The 17262-nt window shown below is 44.6% G+C and overlaps 1 protein-coding gene across 3 annotated transcripts in view; it reads left to right on the top strand.

Annotated features, from left to right (window-relative positions):
• The first annotated feature begins 15675 nt into the window (after positions 1-15675).
• The window catches only part of EBF2 (EBF transcription factor 2), a 225915-nt gene continuing 224328 nt past the window's right edge, over positions 15676-17262 (top strand). For all 3 annotated transcript variants that reach the window (XM_083368400.1, XM_083368399.1, XM_083368398.1), the window contains exon 1: positions 15676-15936. In XM_083368400.1, coding sequence (XP_083224526.1) covers positions 15806-15936 — 131 coding nt within the window. In that variant the 5' untranslated portion in view covers positions 15676-15805. The remainder of the gene's footprint in view (positions 15937-17262) is intronic.

The following is a 17262-nucleotide window of genomic DNA, read 5'->3' as shown; positions in this document are numbered from 1 at the left end:
TTTTCATTAGCCCAGTTCATTAATAAATGCATTGCATTTGCAAGGCGTTAATAAAAAAAGCACATAAACATATATATGAAGCTAAGCTTATTTGTTGTACACCTGTCTGGAAATTCTTAAGTTGATGTCTTTTCTTGATAATCTGATTTATTTGCTGCAGTTGTTTGTTTGTTTTTTTGTTTGCTTTTTCAAGATATTTTTGCTTTTATTCTTTTAGTGTGTCTTGGATTTTTGTTTCCTACAGGACGACGTATTTCAAATCAGTAACTTTCTTTGTGGAATAATTCTCTAGTATCCGTAACTGATTCATGATTAGGGGTGATTATTATACGTCATAAAATCTTAGAAATTATAAGGAGTTTTCCACTGATTTCTGCCTAAGAGGCCCTTTCCCACTCAGCTAAAAGATGGAAAGTAAGCTAAACGGTGCACTTTTCATCCAAATTTATTATTTAACTGTGGCATATTCTTTGCATTCCAAAATCTGCAAAGAATATTATGATTTCCACTTTATACACTGTATCTTCAAATCTAACCTAAGAACATTTTTTTATGTTTCCAAAAGACAGCATCAGATTCAATAAGCACCAAAATAATGTGAAGTTACTGATTTAGCCTCTGTTTATAAGGCCAACCAAATTTTAAGACATGTCTAATATATTCTCTTAAGCAGACAAGAGGCCATTTAACAATAGATGTATTTCACAGAAACCTATGAAATTAAACCAAATTTGGTTATGATATATTGTGGGGGCAAACAAAAGCACAATTATGTATTAAACAGAAAACATTAAATGGGTACGTATATACCGTAAAATGAATTGTGTGCTTTTAAAAAAATCAGTGAATCGTTTTAATTTTGCACTCACTATAAAAAGGCAATGCTCATTCATAAAAGTGGAGCAATCAAACAATCTTATTACCCTTTTAAATGGATGCATCCCTTTTTAAAAGGATGCATGTTTTGCAGAATTAGTCTTTAAAATGATTTAAAATGATTATGACCGTCAGAATGTTTTTTTTTTCAGATATCAGGTCATAAGGAGAGGCCAACAGGATTAGGACAAGGACCTGCTCTGGGTTTCTTGCAGGGATCCACCAGATGCTGTTGGGATTTCCGCAAACAGATGGTGGAGACATAACTTTATGTCACCAAAACCAACTGCTATTTGGAGAAATAATATCGCCAACCTTGGGGTAACATTGAATCTTCAAGACCAATAGTCCTTGATAGACATCCTCCATGAATTTACCCCATCCCAATCTGAAAATTTATTCCAGGAAACTAAAACAATTTTTAGGAAAAAAAAAATACTGTTCTCCTTGATTCCAGAAATAAACGTTTAAATATGGTCCCAGTTTACCTCAATACCAATAGTCTTTGACTTACAACCACTCATTTAGTGACTGTTCAAACTTACAATGCTACTGAAAAAAATGACTTAGGACCGATCCCCTACTAACCCTAACCATTGCAACATCCCTTTGATCCTGTGATCAAAATTCAGGCACTTGACAATCGCCAAGTATTGATGATGGTTCTAGCAAGTCACCTGCTTAGCAACAGAAATTCTAGTTCCCGTTATGGGTCATAAGTCAAGAACTACTTTTAATGCTTTTTGGTGTTGACAAAGCTGGTATTAGGGGTGAGAGTGAAGGTTCGTTCTCCGAGCTTTTGGGTTGACTCTGAACGTTTCATTACCAGGCTAGGTAACATCTTCTGCAGAGTTTAGGGGACGTCAGTGTTCTTCTGTTTATAAGGGCTTTAGGTGTGGGTATGTCAAGTGCAGATCTGTGATGGGTCTTGTGAGCATAGCTGACTCAGGAATTCTGGGAGTTGAAGTCCACGAGTCATAAAAGAGCCAAGGTTGCCTAGCCCTGGTCTAGTCTGAGAAAGGGATGCACAGCTTTCCTAGCCTCGGGCCATTACGGTATGTTGAGTCAAGCCAACAGTCCTTCCTACCCTAACCCTCTTGATCAAAGTCTTGACACTGTGGTCCTACAAAGCAGAATGTCTGAAGGCTGGACATAGGGCATTCATTCACCTAGGCAGAAATTTCAGAAAAGGCAGGCACAGCCACATTCCTCTGTGCATTAACGATTCATCTGTGTAGATGGTTCCCAGAATCAAATTCCTGGGTGTGCAGCTAACGAGTAGGCTGGCTTGGTCACTCAACAGCGAAAAACTGGTGAAGTGGGCACAGCAGCGCCTGCATTTTCTGCGTCGCATGAGAAAAGCACATCTTCCTGCTCCTGTCCTGACCACTTTCTACAGAGGGACGATTGAGAGCATCCTGTCATACAGCATCACAGTCTGGTTTGGAAGCATCCCTACTTCAGACAGGAAGGTGGTGCAGAGAGTGGTGAGGATGGCTGAAATAAATAAACCTTTATTGCCAAAGTACAACATGTGTACATTGAGATTAGCTGAGCCTCCCCCCCCCCCGTGCTCTCTCCCCCCAACACACAGTGACAACAAAGATCATTGGCAGTTCCCTCCCTCCCATCCAGGACATAGCACAGAAATGTTGCTTGAGCAAGGTCCGCAAGATTGTCTGGAACACTACACATCCTCTTCACGGCCTGTTTTCCTTGTTACCTTCTGGGAGGACGCTCCGTGGTATCCGAAGCAGAACATCCAGATTTAGTCACAGCTTTGTTCCATACAGTATTAACCTTGTGAACTCTAAAGCTTCCTCCTTCCGTTATGTATTCAAGATGGACAGTGAATAATATTTACATGCTACTTATATGTAAGGGTGTAGGTCTATACATATGTTGTATATAGTATGCTTTAAATGTGTGTTATGTATGTGTACACTTTGAGAGAAAGCAACTAAATTTCATTTTTAATGTGTGCCATTGTGCCCACAGCAAAAAAATGACAATAAAGGTTATCTAATACAGGTAATCTAATCAAAATTGGGCCATTTCTACATCAGCTTTGGACACCCCAGCTGCTATTTTGATTGAGCAGATAAACCAATTTACTTTTACTCAACTGTAATACAAGAGGAACTGGTTTAAAGTCAGCTTTAACTAGAGACCCCAGGTGTTTGTCATATTCACGTAACTCTTATCTTACCCAGCTCCTGATTCTTGGACTCTTCCCCTGTGCTACTTCACAGAGGTAGCATGACATCAAGTAGGCAAACTTAACGATTTTCCTTCATAGCAACCATTTTGAAAGACTCATATCCCGTGGTCTTTAACACCTCAAAGGGGTTAGGAGGAGATGGCCCTGGCTGAACCCCATTATTTTTGCATCTTCATTTTGTCAACTGGATTGGTGTTTGTTTGTTTTTAGCTTGTTTTCAGTGTGGACAAATACAAATCAACTTTAACATTCTAACAGTTTCCTTTTGTTCTCAATATATGATTCAGCTTACTTTCAAAAATACAGAATACTTTAAAGATTCTGCTTTTTTCCCAAGGATTTCTGCTCTCAAACATTCTCACCCCCGCAAACCCTGCGAGGGTGGACCCACAAATAACACACCATTCAGGTTTTCTGCAGCAGTGTGGAGCGTCTGTAAGCAATTTCAATCTTTAAACGGGGAAACAAGGGAGTGAAAAGAAGCAACCGTCTACATGCGCTACCCTTATCTTGACATCTGGCAAAACCTAACAGTTGGGATCTCCTAGACTTTCATTCTGCGGCTTTAAGCAAATAAATTCTGTCATTCTCTGAAACCAAATCCGGTGGCAGATGATGAAATGATAATCCAAAGCACCCAACTTCCAAAACAAAAGTTGGGAGAGCTGGTTTTAATTAATGCTATTGGAAAGGAACACTGTATGATGTGAGAAAAAAACTCCCTCCCACCCACCCACCCCCAAAAGCCACATGCAACCCTTGTAAAGGCTGCCTGAGCAACTAACTGGTGGGTTTCAGCATATTTCTAGGATAACCTGAAAATATTTTCCCCATCTACCTGGTCACGAAACGGCTGATTCCCACAGAAGCTGAGTCCTTCGTTGGCTTCCAGGATAAACCCCACTGTTAAGCTGCCTCTGTTGGCATTTAATTTCTGAGAGAACTTTTCCTGCATATTTTTTTTTAGTTTTCATTTGATTTGATGAAAGACGGTTTATTTTAGACATTCTTTCTAAGACAAGAATTGAACTGCTTGTGCCTGGAATATGCAAAAAGACCAAGCAAGACATGAATAAATATCCTGCCTCTGACTAGATGACCTCTAGAGGGGTCTTCAGCCACCCTGGCTTCCTTCATCTGCAATTAAATCCCAGGGAAAATTTCAGGAATCGGCATCTTTCACGGGGCTTTTTTCCAGTAGCGGCTCTCCAGCAAACACCCCCCCCCCCAGAAATAGCCTGGATTTGCAAAGGAATGCTGGTGTGAAACTGGGAAAGGTCTTAGATGTTTTAGGTGAAGGGGGTCAACCCATTCCTTTGTTGTAGACCTTTTACTGTAAATGTTGTAGAAGATAGAACATAGAATCATAAGGCTGGGTGGGATCTCAAAGGTCTTCTAGTCCAACCCCTTACTCAAGGCAGAAGACCTTATACTATCCCGGTCAAATTTGTCCAAACTCTTCTTGAAGACCTCCAGTGATGGAGCAGCCTGACCACAGGAGGCAAATTATTTCACTGATTAATTGTTTTCACTGTCAGAAAAATGTATCCTTACTTCTAAGCTGGATCTCTCTATAACAAGCTTTCATCCATTACTTCTTGTTCCGCCCTCTGGTGCCCTAGAGAATAAGTCAATCCCCTCTTCTCTGGGACAGCCCAAGTACAGCTAGGATGTCCCTCCTGATCTCTTTAATTAGGCTGGACATACCTAGATCCCTCAACCATTCACCATACCACTTAAGCCTCCATACCCTTTATTATCTTTGTTGCTCTGTTCTGCACATTTTCCAGGATCCCAACAACTTCTTTTCCTTTTGTGGTGACCAGAATTGGATGCAGTATTCCAAGTGTGACCTCACTAGTGTGGTATAAAGTAATTGTCGTGATCTTGATGCTATTTCTACATGTAGGAGTACATATCTTGTACACAATAACATAGAGGTTAAAAAAAACCTCTACAATTAAGAATAGATTTATTCATTTCCTCCTGCATTTATAGAAAAGTAACACTTTCAAATGGATAATGTACATCTTCCTTCTTTTTAAATGATTAAATAGGGATGCTTAGATTTCCCACCCCCTTTCAAATGGAGTGCATGTGCATTGCTTTTCACGAGCCATATTAATAGTGTTTGCCATTATTTCCTGAGGCTTTTACTTTTAGTTGTAATATGCTAGGCTAAGTAAATTGCAAGGTTTCCTGGTGATATTCCTAGCCTGTCTGAATCTTGCTAAGCTGTTTTCAACAGCAGCCAAGGTCATCTAGATGAGGCCTCCTGAATTGGTGCCCAGAGTTCTACTCCAGGGAATCATTATATTTACCGTTCCTCTTCCATGGGGTGACTCACAGGAGGGAGATACAGTTACCTGTGTGAGATCCAGCAATATTTCCCCAGAGGATTTGCAGAAGCCCTGGGAATGGAGAATATTTTAATTGGGAAAGCAGTGAAGAACTAAACCCCCATCCCTCTTTGGTCTAGTAAACATGCGCCACATGTACTGGATCAAAGATCCTGACCAGCTTCCCCCAAGTTATGACTCAATGGGCCTTAACCTCTGACCAATACATATATTTTTTCTAGGAGAAAGAAGAAGCTCTTGTAGAAGTTTTGGAAACTTTCTAAAACCATTTGTCTTCACTAAAAATATTGGGCTCCTCTTTTATCTGTAGCCCCAGATGAGTTCAGGTTTTATATATATATATGTCTGTGTGTCTGTGTGTGTGTGTCTGCTCCCAATGGTGTCTCAGAGCACAGATTTACTAATCCATGGAGATGTTATATTTGGATGAGTTGTTTTCAAACTTTCTGCCTTGAGGGAATCTGCATTGGCTTGTCTGCAAAGAACACCCCTGCACACTGGCTATAGAGAACATCTGCACTGCAAAGCGTTATGGGAAGGCCTGCTGAAGTCCTTCCAGTTCCACCGGGCTGAAAGCAGACTTGCTAAATGAATCAGCTGAAAAAGCAGACGTTCAACCTGTCCTCTCAGCTCCCTATGCCAGTGTAAAATCAGTACATTAAACAGGATCTTTACAACCTTACTATGGTCATTTCTGTTTTGCAGTCTCTGTTTCCAAACCTTGAAATCGACATGCTCATTTAATAAGCCCAGCAGAAGCCCTAGAGATTTTAAGGGGGCCTTTTCTAAGCACAAGTAAACCTGGAACTGTCTGCTTGTTTTCGTAGCAGCCCCAGCCCATTTCTTTTCTATGAGGTGTGCACGGTCTGTATGAATTGTTTTCCCAGTGTTTTTATGTGATCAATCTGCCTCTGTAAGTATCCTTGAAAACATTCAGTGGCACACCGCTTGAAAATAGCTGGTGATGCTTGGCAAACAAAGATGACCAGGGGACTGGAGGCTAAAACATATGCAGAACAGTTGCAGGAATTGGGTATGTCTAGTTTAATGAAGAGAAGGACGAGGGGGGACATGATAGCAGTCTTCCAATATCTCTGGGGCTGTCACAAAGAAGAGGGAGCCAAGCTATTCTCCAAAGCACCTAAAGGCAGGACAAGAAGCAATGGATGGAAACTAACCAAAGAGAGAAGCAACCTAGAACTAAGGAGAAATTTCCTGACAGTGAGAACAATTAATCAGTGGAACAACCTTCCTCCAGAAGCTGTGAATGCTGCAACACTGGAAGTTTTTAAGAAGAGACTGGACAGCCATTTGTCTGAAATGGTATAAAATTTCTGCCTGAACAGTGGATTGGACTTGATGACCTCCAAGGTCTATTCTATTCTATTCTATTCTATTCTATTCTATTCTATTCTATTCTATTCTATTCTATTCTATTCTATTCTATTCTATTCTATTCTATTCTATTCTATTCTATTCTATTCTTTTTAAAGGTTTCCTATAATAGGTTTAGGGCTACAGGTAGTCCTCAATTTATGAACAAACTTGGGACCAGAATTTTTAGGGCTAAGCAAGGTGGCTGTTAATTGAACCATGCACAAATTTAACCTTTTTTTTGCCATGGTCCAGTGAATTACTGCAATTGTTAAGTAAATCAAGTGTTCTCTATGTGAACCTGGCTTCCTTCGTTGACTTTGCTTGTTGGAAGACAACTGGGAAGGTCAACCAATGGTGATCGGATGAGCCCGGGCTTCTGCAACCACTGTAAATATATGCTGGCTGCCAAACATTCAGATTTGGATTAGGTGACTCTGAGAATGATGCAATAAATGAAGGTGAATATACACATTCCAGGATAATGTTGCAGGATCCAATCAGGGTCGGTTACTGCGATCAGAGCTTCTGAGCACAAGTCCGAAAGCTCGGAAGACAAAACCTCTGATCCGGATCACCGAGCCAGATTGGACCCTGCAATTCTGCAATGGTTGTAAGTTTAGGAGGTGACCAGCCTGAGCCTGAGGGAGGGGTCAAATACGTCATAAGTCATGAGTCCCTGTGTGCCTAGAAGAGATCATTTCCAGCCCACCTTGAATGCCTCTTTCATTTCCCGCTCATTTCCCTTGACCTCTGGTTGGTCAGATTCTTGTAAAGAGCTTAAGCTTGCAATAAATCTTTAGACTCATTCAGACTGCCTGGATCTCCTAATTTCCCCATCGCTTGGCAGTAAGTGTAAAAACCAGTCATGGGCCACTTTTTTTTCAGTACCGTTGTAACTTTGAATGGCTGTTAAACAAATACAGATAGTCCTCAATTTATGACAACTGAGCCTAAAATTTATGTCGGCCAAGTGAGAAATTTGTTAAGCAAATCTTGCCCCATTTTACAACTTTGAATGGCTGTTAAACAAATACAGATAGTCCTCAATTTATGACCACAACTGAGCCCAAAACTTATGTCGGCCAAGTGAAAAATTTGTTAAGAGAATCTTGCCCCATTTTACGACTTTTCTTGCCACATCTGCTAAGTGAATGACTGTGGTTGTTATTAACACAGTTGTTAAGGGAATCTAGTTTTCCCCGTTGAATTGGCTTGTCAGAAGGTCGCTAAAGGGGATCACAAGACCCCGGGACACACTGCGACCATCATAAATATGAGTCAGTTGTCAGAATAACAGAATTACAGAGTTGGAAGGGACCTTGGAGGTCTTCTAGTCCAACCCCCTGCTCAGGCAGGAAACCCTATATCGTTTCAGACAAATGTTTGTCAAGTCTCTTCTTAAAAACTTCCCGTGTTGGAGCATTCACCACTTCTGGAGGCAGGTTGTTCCACTGACTAATTGTTCTCACTGTCAGGAAATTTCTCATTAGTTCTAGGTTGCTTCTCTCCTTGATTAGTTTCCATCCATGCCTTTGAATGTAAATCACATGACCATGGGGATGCTACAATGGTCATAAGTGTGGAAAATGGTCATAAGTCACTTTTTCCAGTGCCGTTGTAACTTCAAATGGTCACTGAAGGGACTGTTTTAAGTCGAGGACAACCTGTACTTCTATGTCAAGAACCAGGAGGCAGACTGACTGATGGATACTATTAAATTCCCAAGAGACTCCTGGAAATTACAAGCAAAAATAACACTTAAAATATTTGTCATCAAGTCAAATATAGTTATTGTATAGAAAAGATATACACTTTTAATAAAATAATGATCAAGAATAAAAATAAAATAAAATGTTGGTGCAGTAATCCAGATGATGATGACGATGGAGCAATTATTAACTGCTACTGATAAAGAAGAGCAGATAACAGCATCATAATAGCCACCAAATGTTCTCCAGAGCAACCCCATTTTAACAAACTCTGGGATTATTGTAATAGATGGAGTAAGCTACTTCCAAGAGGATAGGTTTCCTTTACTTCAGTTCTACAATGAAAAAGTATCACCTCTTGGCCTCCATTCCCTTTTCTTAAAGAGCTTCTCCCAGGATGAATGTACTGAATGCACCAATTCAGATTCTTGAGGCACAAAGCTATACAGTTAGATGATTTTCTAGGTCAAAATCTTAGGCAGCTGATTTAAAAAAAATTCTGCATTAAATGTACCAGTTTGGCTTTATTCTGGAGAGCTCTTTGTGTGTTATTTTTCTTTAAAATGCTAAAGTATCTTGGCTGAGTTGTCATTATAGTTTAAAACTGAAAAGATATATATTATCCACCTCCCCATCCCTGCTGAGAATGAAAGAGAAAATGCATGGATGTCTAGATTCAGAATCTCCATTGAAAGTTCAAATCTGCAAAATAAAGAATGTTAGTTGTTTTATGTGCGTAACAGAGATTGGACCTCTCTAGAAATTATTCTATGTATTAATTGGGTAGCAAATCACTGCAGAGCCAGCAAAACTTTAACCCTTTAATCTGAAAAAAGTTGTTTTTATGTCCACCGCATGTTAGCAAATTAAATAAAAACAAGGAGGGTAACATATATTAATCAGATCCCTGAGATGGTGCTTTAGATTTGTTTCCTGGTGAACAATCAGGCTGAAAATATTATCTGTACTTTTTTTAGTCCGTCCCAAATCAAAGTGATTAGAAATTTAATTGTATTTGGAAGAATACAATTAAATTAAGCCAACCAAATAAATTATGTCATGGCTAGGCTCAATATGGGAACCCAGTCAAGATGATCCATAAACAAACCATACTGCTTAACATGCTATGCAAATCTAATTATTGTTTATTCACAGTTAAAATAAATGAGGGTTTAAGATGAGGAATAAACTCAGCTTGATGTCAAATAGACCTCTGTCTGCAACAAGAAAACATTCTGCAAAAAATTCTTCCTAGTGAAATTTCACTTATCTCTCCAAGCAACCACACACACACACACACACACACACACACACCCCTCCCCTTCTCAGACCAGCATCTCCTTAACTTTCCAAGAGGTTCTACTTTCCATCTCTAGCGAAGCAGCCACGAGTTTGCTCCTGGGTAAAAGGGATTACCCTGGCAAGTTTCTGCCAATTTGGAAACTCCATACTAGAATAGAATTCTTTATTGGCCAAGTGTGATTGGACATACAAGGAATTTGACTTCAGTGCCTAAGCATAATATATGCCTTTTGATATGGAACCTCTGCATTCAATGGCAGTCTACCTCTAAATATATCACGTCCTGGGTGTGGAAAGGAAGATCCCCAATGACAAAGTCTAATTATTCTTAATTATTAGCCTTCCGTAGAGCTAAACTGGAAGGAACCTTAAGATGAGGCCAAACTCGCAGGATTTTATTTTTTTGTCCCACTGAGTTCAACAGGGATTTGCTCCACAAATGATGGGCTCGCGGCTGTGGGGCATTTTTACCCTTCAGTGCTTGGGTGAGCTGAAGCGCAACTCACCCCTTTTACTGAAGCTTTGTGTATGTATGTATGTGTATGTATGTATGTGTATGTATGTATGTGTATGTGTATGTGTATATGTATATATGTATATATACACACATATATGTATATATATACATATACATACACACACATATATACATATATACACACATACACATATATATGTATATGCACATATATACACACATACACACATACACACATACATACACACACACACACACACACACACACACACACACACACGTCTGAAAGGGGAATTTCCACCGCAGTTCTTTAAAAGGGTTTGGTCGACCCTTACACGCTTTGGAGAAAAGGTAACCCCTAATCCGGGTCAAGGAATCGCGCGTCTCCAGCTCCATGATCGAATTAAACAATTCCCGGGACGCGCTCGAGTTACAACCGAGTGGGGTCGTTTCTGTATAGCACCGACCCCCAAATATCCAATACCCTTACAACCGTCGCGTATCGGTCGTTAAGGATTCAACGGATCTGGGGATCCAGAAAATTGGCTTAATTGCCCAAACCGTGGTTGGTTCAGATCACCGTGGCTAAGCCTATAAGAGAGCCCAGATGTCCTGCAGGGGAAACCTGTAGCAAATGCATCGCGGTTCGGCGAGTTTTTTCCCCAGAAAAATCAAAACAGCTGCTGGTCTCGCCAGGAAAGGGGGAAGAGAGAGAGAGAGAGAGAGAGAGAGGAAGAAGAAGAAGAAGAAAAAGAAAGAAAGAAAGAAAGAAAGAAAGAAAGAAAGAAAGAAAGAAAGAAAGAAAGAAAGAAAGAAAGAAAGAAAGAAAGAAAGAAAGTCTCTCTCTTTCCTTCCTTTGCTCGGTGGGAAGAGAGCAAGTCTTCCCGGGCCGCCTTATCGCCTTTCACCGGGAAGAGCCGGGCTGCAAAAGCAAAGGTCGGGCAAAAAGTGGAAAACTCGTTTCCACGCGAGTTTAAAAAAATAAAAAAATTACAGCAGTCCGGCTGTTGAGGACTCTTTCTTTCTTTCTTTCTTTTCCTCTCTCTCTCTCTCTCTCTCCAGCGATCTGGGGTATCACAAATCTCCTCCAGAGGGGAAGGGAGAGGGGCGAGGCGGAAGGGCTGAGGTCGCCAGGTGGCTCAAAGACCGCGCTAGATTCGCAGTTCCCCGGGCGGAGAGGCTACCGGGATCGGGACGCCTTTCGCCGTCGTGAGAAGCCTCCCGCGGGGAGAGCTTTCCCGACGCCTGCAAATAAGGGGGCAGGGTCAGCCGAAGCCAGAAAGGCTGAGTGAATCGAAGAGGAAGACTACCGTCCGTCTTCCTCCTCCGCGTGGCGTTGTGGTGCCGGGACAGAAGCCGGAGCAGAAGAGGTTCCGCCGGTCTTGCATAATACGAGGACGTTTATCTTTGGCCTTGCGCTGGGCAGGGGGGAGAAGGCCCTCGCCCTTCCCACGCACCCACTCAATATCATGGGAATGGGAATGGGCCCCGGGGCAAGAAGGAAGGGGAGAGCCCGAAGTCGTATTTAGGTGGCAGCTGCTACAGAAGAGCGATGGGGGGAGGGGGAGGGGGTGCCCCTGACCTCTGACCTCCCTTTCCCCCAGCCCCTAGCCTCCAGCTTCCCGCAAGGTTTCCTACTCGGGAGGGGATTTCCCCCCCCCTCTCCTCCCTTTTCTTCTTATTCAGAAAAAGCAGCACTTTTAAAATCCGGAGGAAGCGAAACTTTTCCTTCCTTCCTTCCTTCCTTCCTTCCTTCCTTCCTTCCTTCCTTCCTTCCTTCCTTCCTTCCTTCCTTTTCTTCACTTTGTTCAAGTTGAAGGTTTATTTATTTTTTCTTCCTCTTCTCTCCTCCTCATTTTTTGTTAGTAAGCCCCTTGATCAGAGATCCTACTGAGTCTGACTTTCGGGGCTCACCCCAAAAGGCACCCACTAAAAGAACCACATTTCTCCCTTCCCCCGCCCTGCTTGTGGGAATTGGGATGGCTGAGTTGAGGGGTGGGGGGTGGGGAATCCGTGCTGCATTTGTGTCTGAGATGCTTTTTCTTTAGTTTAAATGTTTTTTTTTTCAGTCACGAACGTGCTTCACGGAGCCCTTTTCTCCTTCAGCAGCAAGCCGAGGTCTCCAAAATAAGGGCGAAATGTCTGCCTGGTTAGTCCGCTCTGCTCCGAAGTAAGCCTCGGGACCTTGCCATCTAGGATGTGGCTCTGACCTCGCGTGGCCTCCATCTCCAAAGCCAACAGATCTGCAAGTACCAGGATGGCCATGTTTGAGATCCATGTAGCCTCCTCCTCTCCATCCTTCCATATTGGTCTCCGCGTGTAAGTCCTGCTAATTTGGAAGGCTTTTTCTTCAGTACGAGGCAGGGGCCACCATCAAGCTTGATACGAAGCCAGACTTGGTTAGGAGACCACCGTAAATCCCAAACATTGGAGTTGCGGGGAAGGGGAGGACGGGAGTGGAAGAAGATAACATTTCGTTGGTTGCCAACAACACCAAGTGGTCACTCCAGAAAATCTTTCTGGTAGAGTCAACCCAACCTTCCTTCCCGTAAAGCCTATCTTCATTGATTAATGATAGGCAGAACAATCTTTGAATGGGTTGTACGTCCCCTGTGAAGCTTTTGGACTCCTAGCCACTCGACTTCTCCTCTGATCTCGCGAAAAGGGGCTGTGCGGGCGCCCACATTTCTGAAAAGCACATCAATGAATAGTGGAAGAAGATTTTTTCCCCCCCTGAAAGATCGATTTGTGTTTGCGCCTCTGAGCGTGGGTTTGTGCAAATAAATAAAAGTTTTTTTTATATTTCTGTCACAGTACTGAATCTATTGCTTTGATAGTGTTCATTTCCTCTGCGTTGACTACAAAGAATATATGTATGTATGTATGTGTATGTATGTATGCATGCATGTATGTATGTGTGTGTGTGTATTATACACACACACACACAAACACACACACGGGCGAGTGTCAGGTTTGAAGGAAGGAGAGGTTATTACTGAGCATTACAAGGCCTCCGGATTTATTTGGTCCTCTTCTGTCAGATCTGTCACCAATGCGGACACAATAATTTAGACATCTCCTTTTCTTTCCTGCCCTCCTCCCCCCCCCCGCTACATTTGACCAAAAGCCAGATTTCCTACCCCCCCACTCCCCGCCAACCTTCGCCTCCTAAGCTTATTCATAAAGGAGCTTTAATCAGATTCTTGTTTAGGCTTTTTAAAAAGCATCTCAAGGCAGCGAACTTTTCCAGGTTTTGTTTTGCAGCGAGTTCGAAATAGATAAAAGGAAAGCTCAGAACGAGGAGTTGGATAAGGCAGGGAATTTCGCGGCACCTTGGAAGGTGGGGGTGGGGAGTTAGCAGGCAAGGGAACCCGGCCTCTGTCACTTTAACTGGGGGACATCTGATGTCCAACTCTGGCAGATGGCTTCTGAGCCCAGATTTGCATGCATTGTCTTGAAATCTGTTTTCGCGTCGGTGCTAGATAGATTTCAGAGACAGGTCTATCCTCCCAGATCGCCGTACAAAAGGAACGGGGGGTCGGTGGGGGTGGGGAAGAGAGAACTGACACCAAGCCGCTTTGCATTGATATACGGACGTGCTATTCTTTCCAGCAAGACGGACGGACGTCGGCAAGGTTTGTTAGAAACGCCGATCTTTATGGATCTATCCCGACTTTAAAAAAAAACAATAAAGTTTATGAAGAACGTGGTTGCACGCGGGGCTTGTACACCGCTCTCTGTGGGAGTGGGCCGTGTGAAAGGTTACATTTTAACACGCCTCTTCACCTCTTCCTCTGAAGTTCCCCCGCCCAAACACCTACTTCTGGCAAACCAGTCTCACCGACGAGCAAGCCAACTCGGATAGCGATCTTTCCATCTTTTTCCCACCATCCGGAAGCGCGCAGAAGGATGAGAAGATGCCACCCGTAGGACCGCACACGCGTATAAACCCAGCTCTGAATTTGTCCCTTGTTTTATTTTATTTTACTTTATAAAAAAAACCTCCCGTTTTTCTCCCCCCCTCCCCCTGCCCCGAGCCCAGCGAAACGTCGGCGAATAACAGGGAAAGGGTGAAGGGTCAGAGAGAGCGAAGCGAGACCAGAAGGGAATCCCTCGGAAAGGTGTTGCAAGTTCAGGATGTCGAAAAAGGGGAGGAGGGCAGGCGGCCCCGGCTTTTCGTCAAGGTGAAATTTAGAGAGGAGCAGCTGAAAAGTCGGGAAGGCGTCCCCGCTGCAAGCTTGAACGGTCGGGATGCTTCATCGCTGCGGAGACGCAGCTGGAAAACGAAGCTTGCCTTCTCCCCCTCCCACTCCCCCAAGGTTCCCCTCCCTTCGACCCGGGCCAGTTTAACAAACCGAAAGGCGAAGCGTTTCGGTAAAGTGACTGACTGACTGACTGACTGACTGACTGACTGACTGACTGACTGACTGACTGACTGACTGACTTACTTACTTATTTATTTATTTATTGGAGTCAACTCGCGATCCGAGAAGCCGCTTTCCCGGCTCCTGGCCAGCCCCGCCCACCAACCCTGGCCAGCCCCGCCCCCTCGAAGCGTTGTTTTTTTTTTCCCCGTGCCCCCTCCCTCGTAACTCGGAACGCCGCGCGTCGCCCGTCTCCGTTGGAGAACCGCTCTCCCTTTCTCCTCCAATGGGGCGAGCCTATGCAAATCGGCGCGCCTTAGTTGGCCGGGCGCCCCGCCCCCTTTCCTAGGACGTTCGCTCCCCCGGCCGTAACCCATTCAATGGTGAACTCGGTCCGGAAAAGCGGCCGCGCTTTGCCACAGTTTTCAGTCTTGGGGGGGGGATTAATCAGAATTTCCCGGGCAGCGCTTCGCCTCTGCCTTTTGCAAACTGAGCCTGCTTCTCTTCTCTTCCCGCCCCCCCTTCCCGTGGCCTTCTTCTCCCCGCACCTCCCACTTTTTTCTTTCTTTTTTTTTTTTGCGCTCCTTCCCGGCTGGCTCTGGCTCTTCTCGCCCCTTCCCCTCGTGGATGAGGCAGCCGCGAAGCCGACCCCCGGCTCTCCGGCGAGCAGGTGACCTGCGCTGTAGGAGAAAGGACGTCGCTGGCATGTTTTCTCCGCTTTCTCCCTCCGGCAGCGGCTGCTGAGAAGATGACTCGCCGCCTCGCAAGTGGCTGAGAGCCGCGCCGCCACTTCTTCGGCTCTTGCAAAAATCGAAAGACCCGAAAAAAAAAGGGGGGGAGGGAGCGCAAAGAGACCCTCCCCCTTATCTCGTTTAAGGCTTGCTTTGTTTTGTTTTTAAAGGACCGGTGTGTTGGGGGGGGAGGAAGAGGGGGGGGAGCGAATCAAACCCCTTCAAGACCCTCCACGCAACTCGTCCTGAAAAAGGCGGAGACGGTTCGCTGAGGCTGACCTCGCCCGGAGAGGAATTGGTGCTTTGGAAGTTTGCTCCACGGAAAGGAAACAAACAAACAAAAAAAGCCTAGTTTGGGTTTTGGAATAAACGTGTATCTTTTTTTAAATGTTTGGGATCCAAGATACGTTAGGAAGAGGGCCGATCCTGAAAGACAAGGTGCTGGGGTCGGAGATGGATCCGGTCCGCTCCTGGGTCAGGAACGTTGGCGTGGTGGATGCCAACGTCGCCGCTCAAAGGTAAAGTAGATGAAATCTTGAGTTTGCAGCTGACTCCCCTTCCTGCTTGGGCTTCTGTGTGTGTGTGTATGGGGGGGGTGGGGTTGCCGTCCCCCTCTTTGCTCCTCAGGCCCCCTTTAGATGATCGGTCCCAGGCCGATCTCTTCCCGGGTTTGATTCCTGCACACGTTCACTTGGGCTGGGAAGTCCCTTCTCATCCTTAGGAAAGGAGGACCACGGCGCTTTCTCTGCGGCACGCAAACCCAATTTCGAGGAAATGGGGGGTGGGTTGTGTTGGCCTAGTCAAGTTCGAAGGAAGTCTTCTTGGGGGTTTACTCTTCGGTAGGCAGTGAACGGCACTGTGTGCCCAGAGGAAATTAAGAGGCCCGTTCTTCAGCGAGTTCAGGATGCAGAACTCTCCCGCAGGTCCGAGGTGCAAAGCCGAAATCAGATTGATTTCGGAGGAAGCGGTCCTAGAGGGAGGCTGCCCACCTTCTCCTCTTAAGAAAGTCTGGCCATCCCCGTCAGCCATCCTCATTTTTCTCGCCCAAAGGTCTCTAGGATAGGATAAGTGGTAGCCTCCGCGGCTGGTCGCCTGATCTTTTATTAGAACTTGCTCCGCCCGAAGTTACGAACTTCCAAATTGAATTGGTGCCTTTAGAAATCTTGGCACCGAACAACGTTCGTCTGCAGGAAACCGAGACCCCCTCTTTATGTCAGGGTCTTTATTTCTGATCAGCCCGCGCTAATTCTAACCCCGTGCGAAGGAAACGTGTAGGGCAGGTGCCTCTTGAAGGCGAGAGGCGACGCTTGGGGAAGTGAGTGCTGAACCGCAAATGACATTTAGGCCTGATTCACACAACCCCCGTTCAACCCATCTGCCATTGGTTTGTTTGGCGGGTTGAGTTGAACTCGGCAGCTGAGGTGTGACAAGGGTGACGGCTGGCACGAATGCTTCGCGAACACCAGCCAATAGTGGCTTATTCAATGATACCGTGTTATCCAAACTGTGGCTTACAGCACTGTGGATCTGGAGTTCAGGTCAAACTCCGTTGAAAAGATCGTATTAAACAAGTGGACTCAACGGGACACTTTCTCTGGAGCAAAGGTTAGGTTCCCGGCTAGGGAAACCTAATGAATGGAACTTGATATCAGAGTCATGCAAGGCCGGGGTCATCTCTGCACTTCTTGGCTTAGAAGGCCACGCCAGTTTTAGGGTGTTAGGTGCCTGGAAGCTTAATAACTTGACCTGGGTGAATGACTAAAGGGAAGCAAAGCGGATGCGGGCTCCCCGCGCTCCGACTCGGGCTGAATTCACACAGCGCAGCAAAGACACGGCTCAATCAA

The sequence above is a fragment of the Vipera ursinii genome (assembly GCF_947247035.1).
Source record: "Vipera ursinii genome assembly, chromosome: 8".
Lineage (NCBI taxonomy): Eukaryota > Metazoa > Chordata > Lepidosauria > Squamata > Viperidae > Vipera > Vipera ursinii.
Note: the sequence above shows the minus strand (reverse complement) of the source record. Positions and strands in the feature narration are given on the sequence as shown.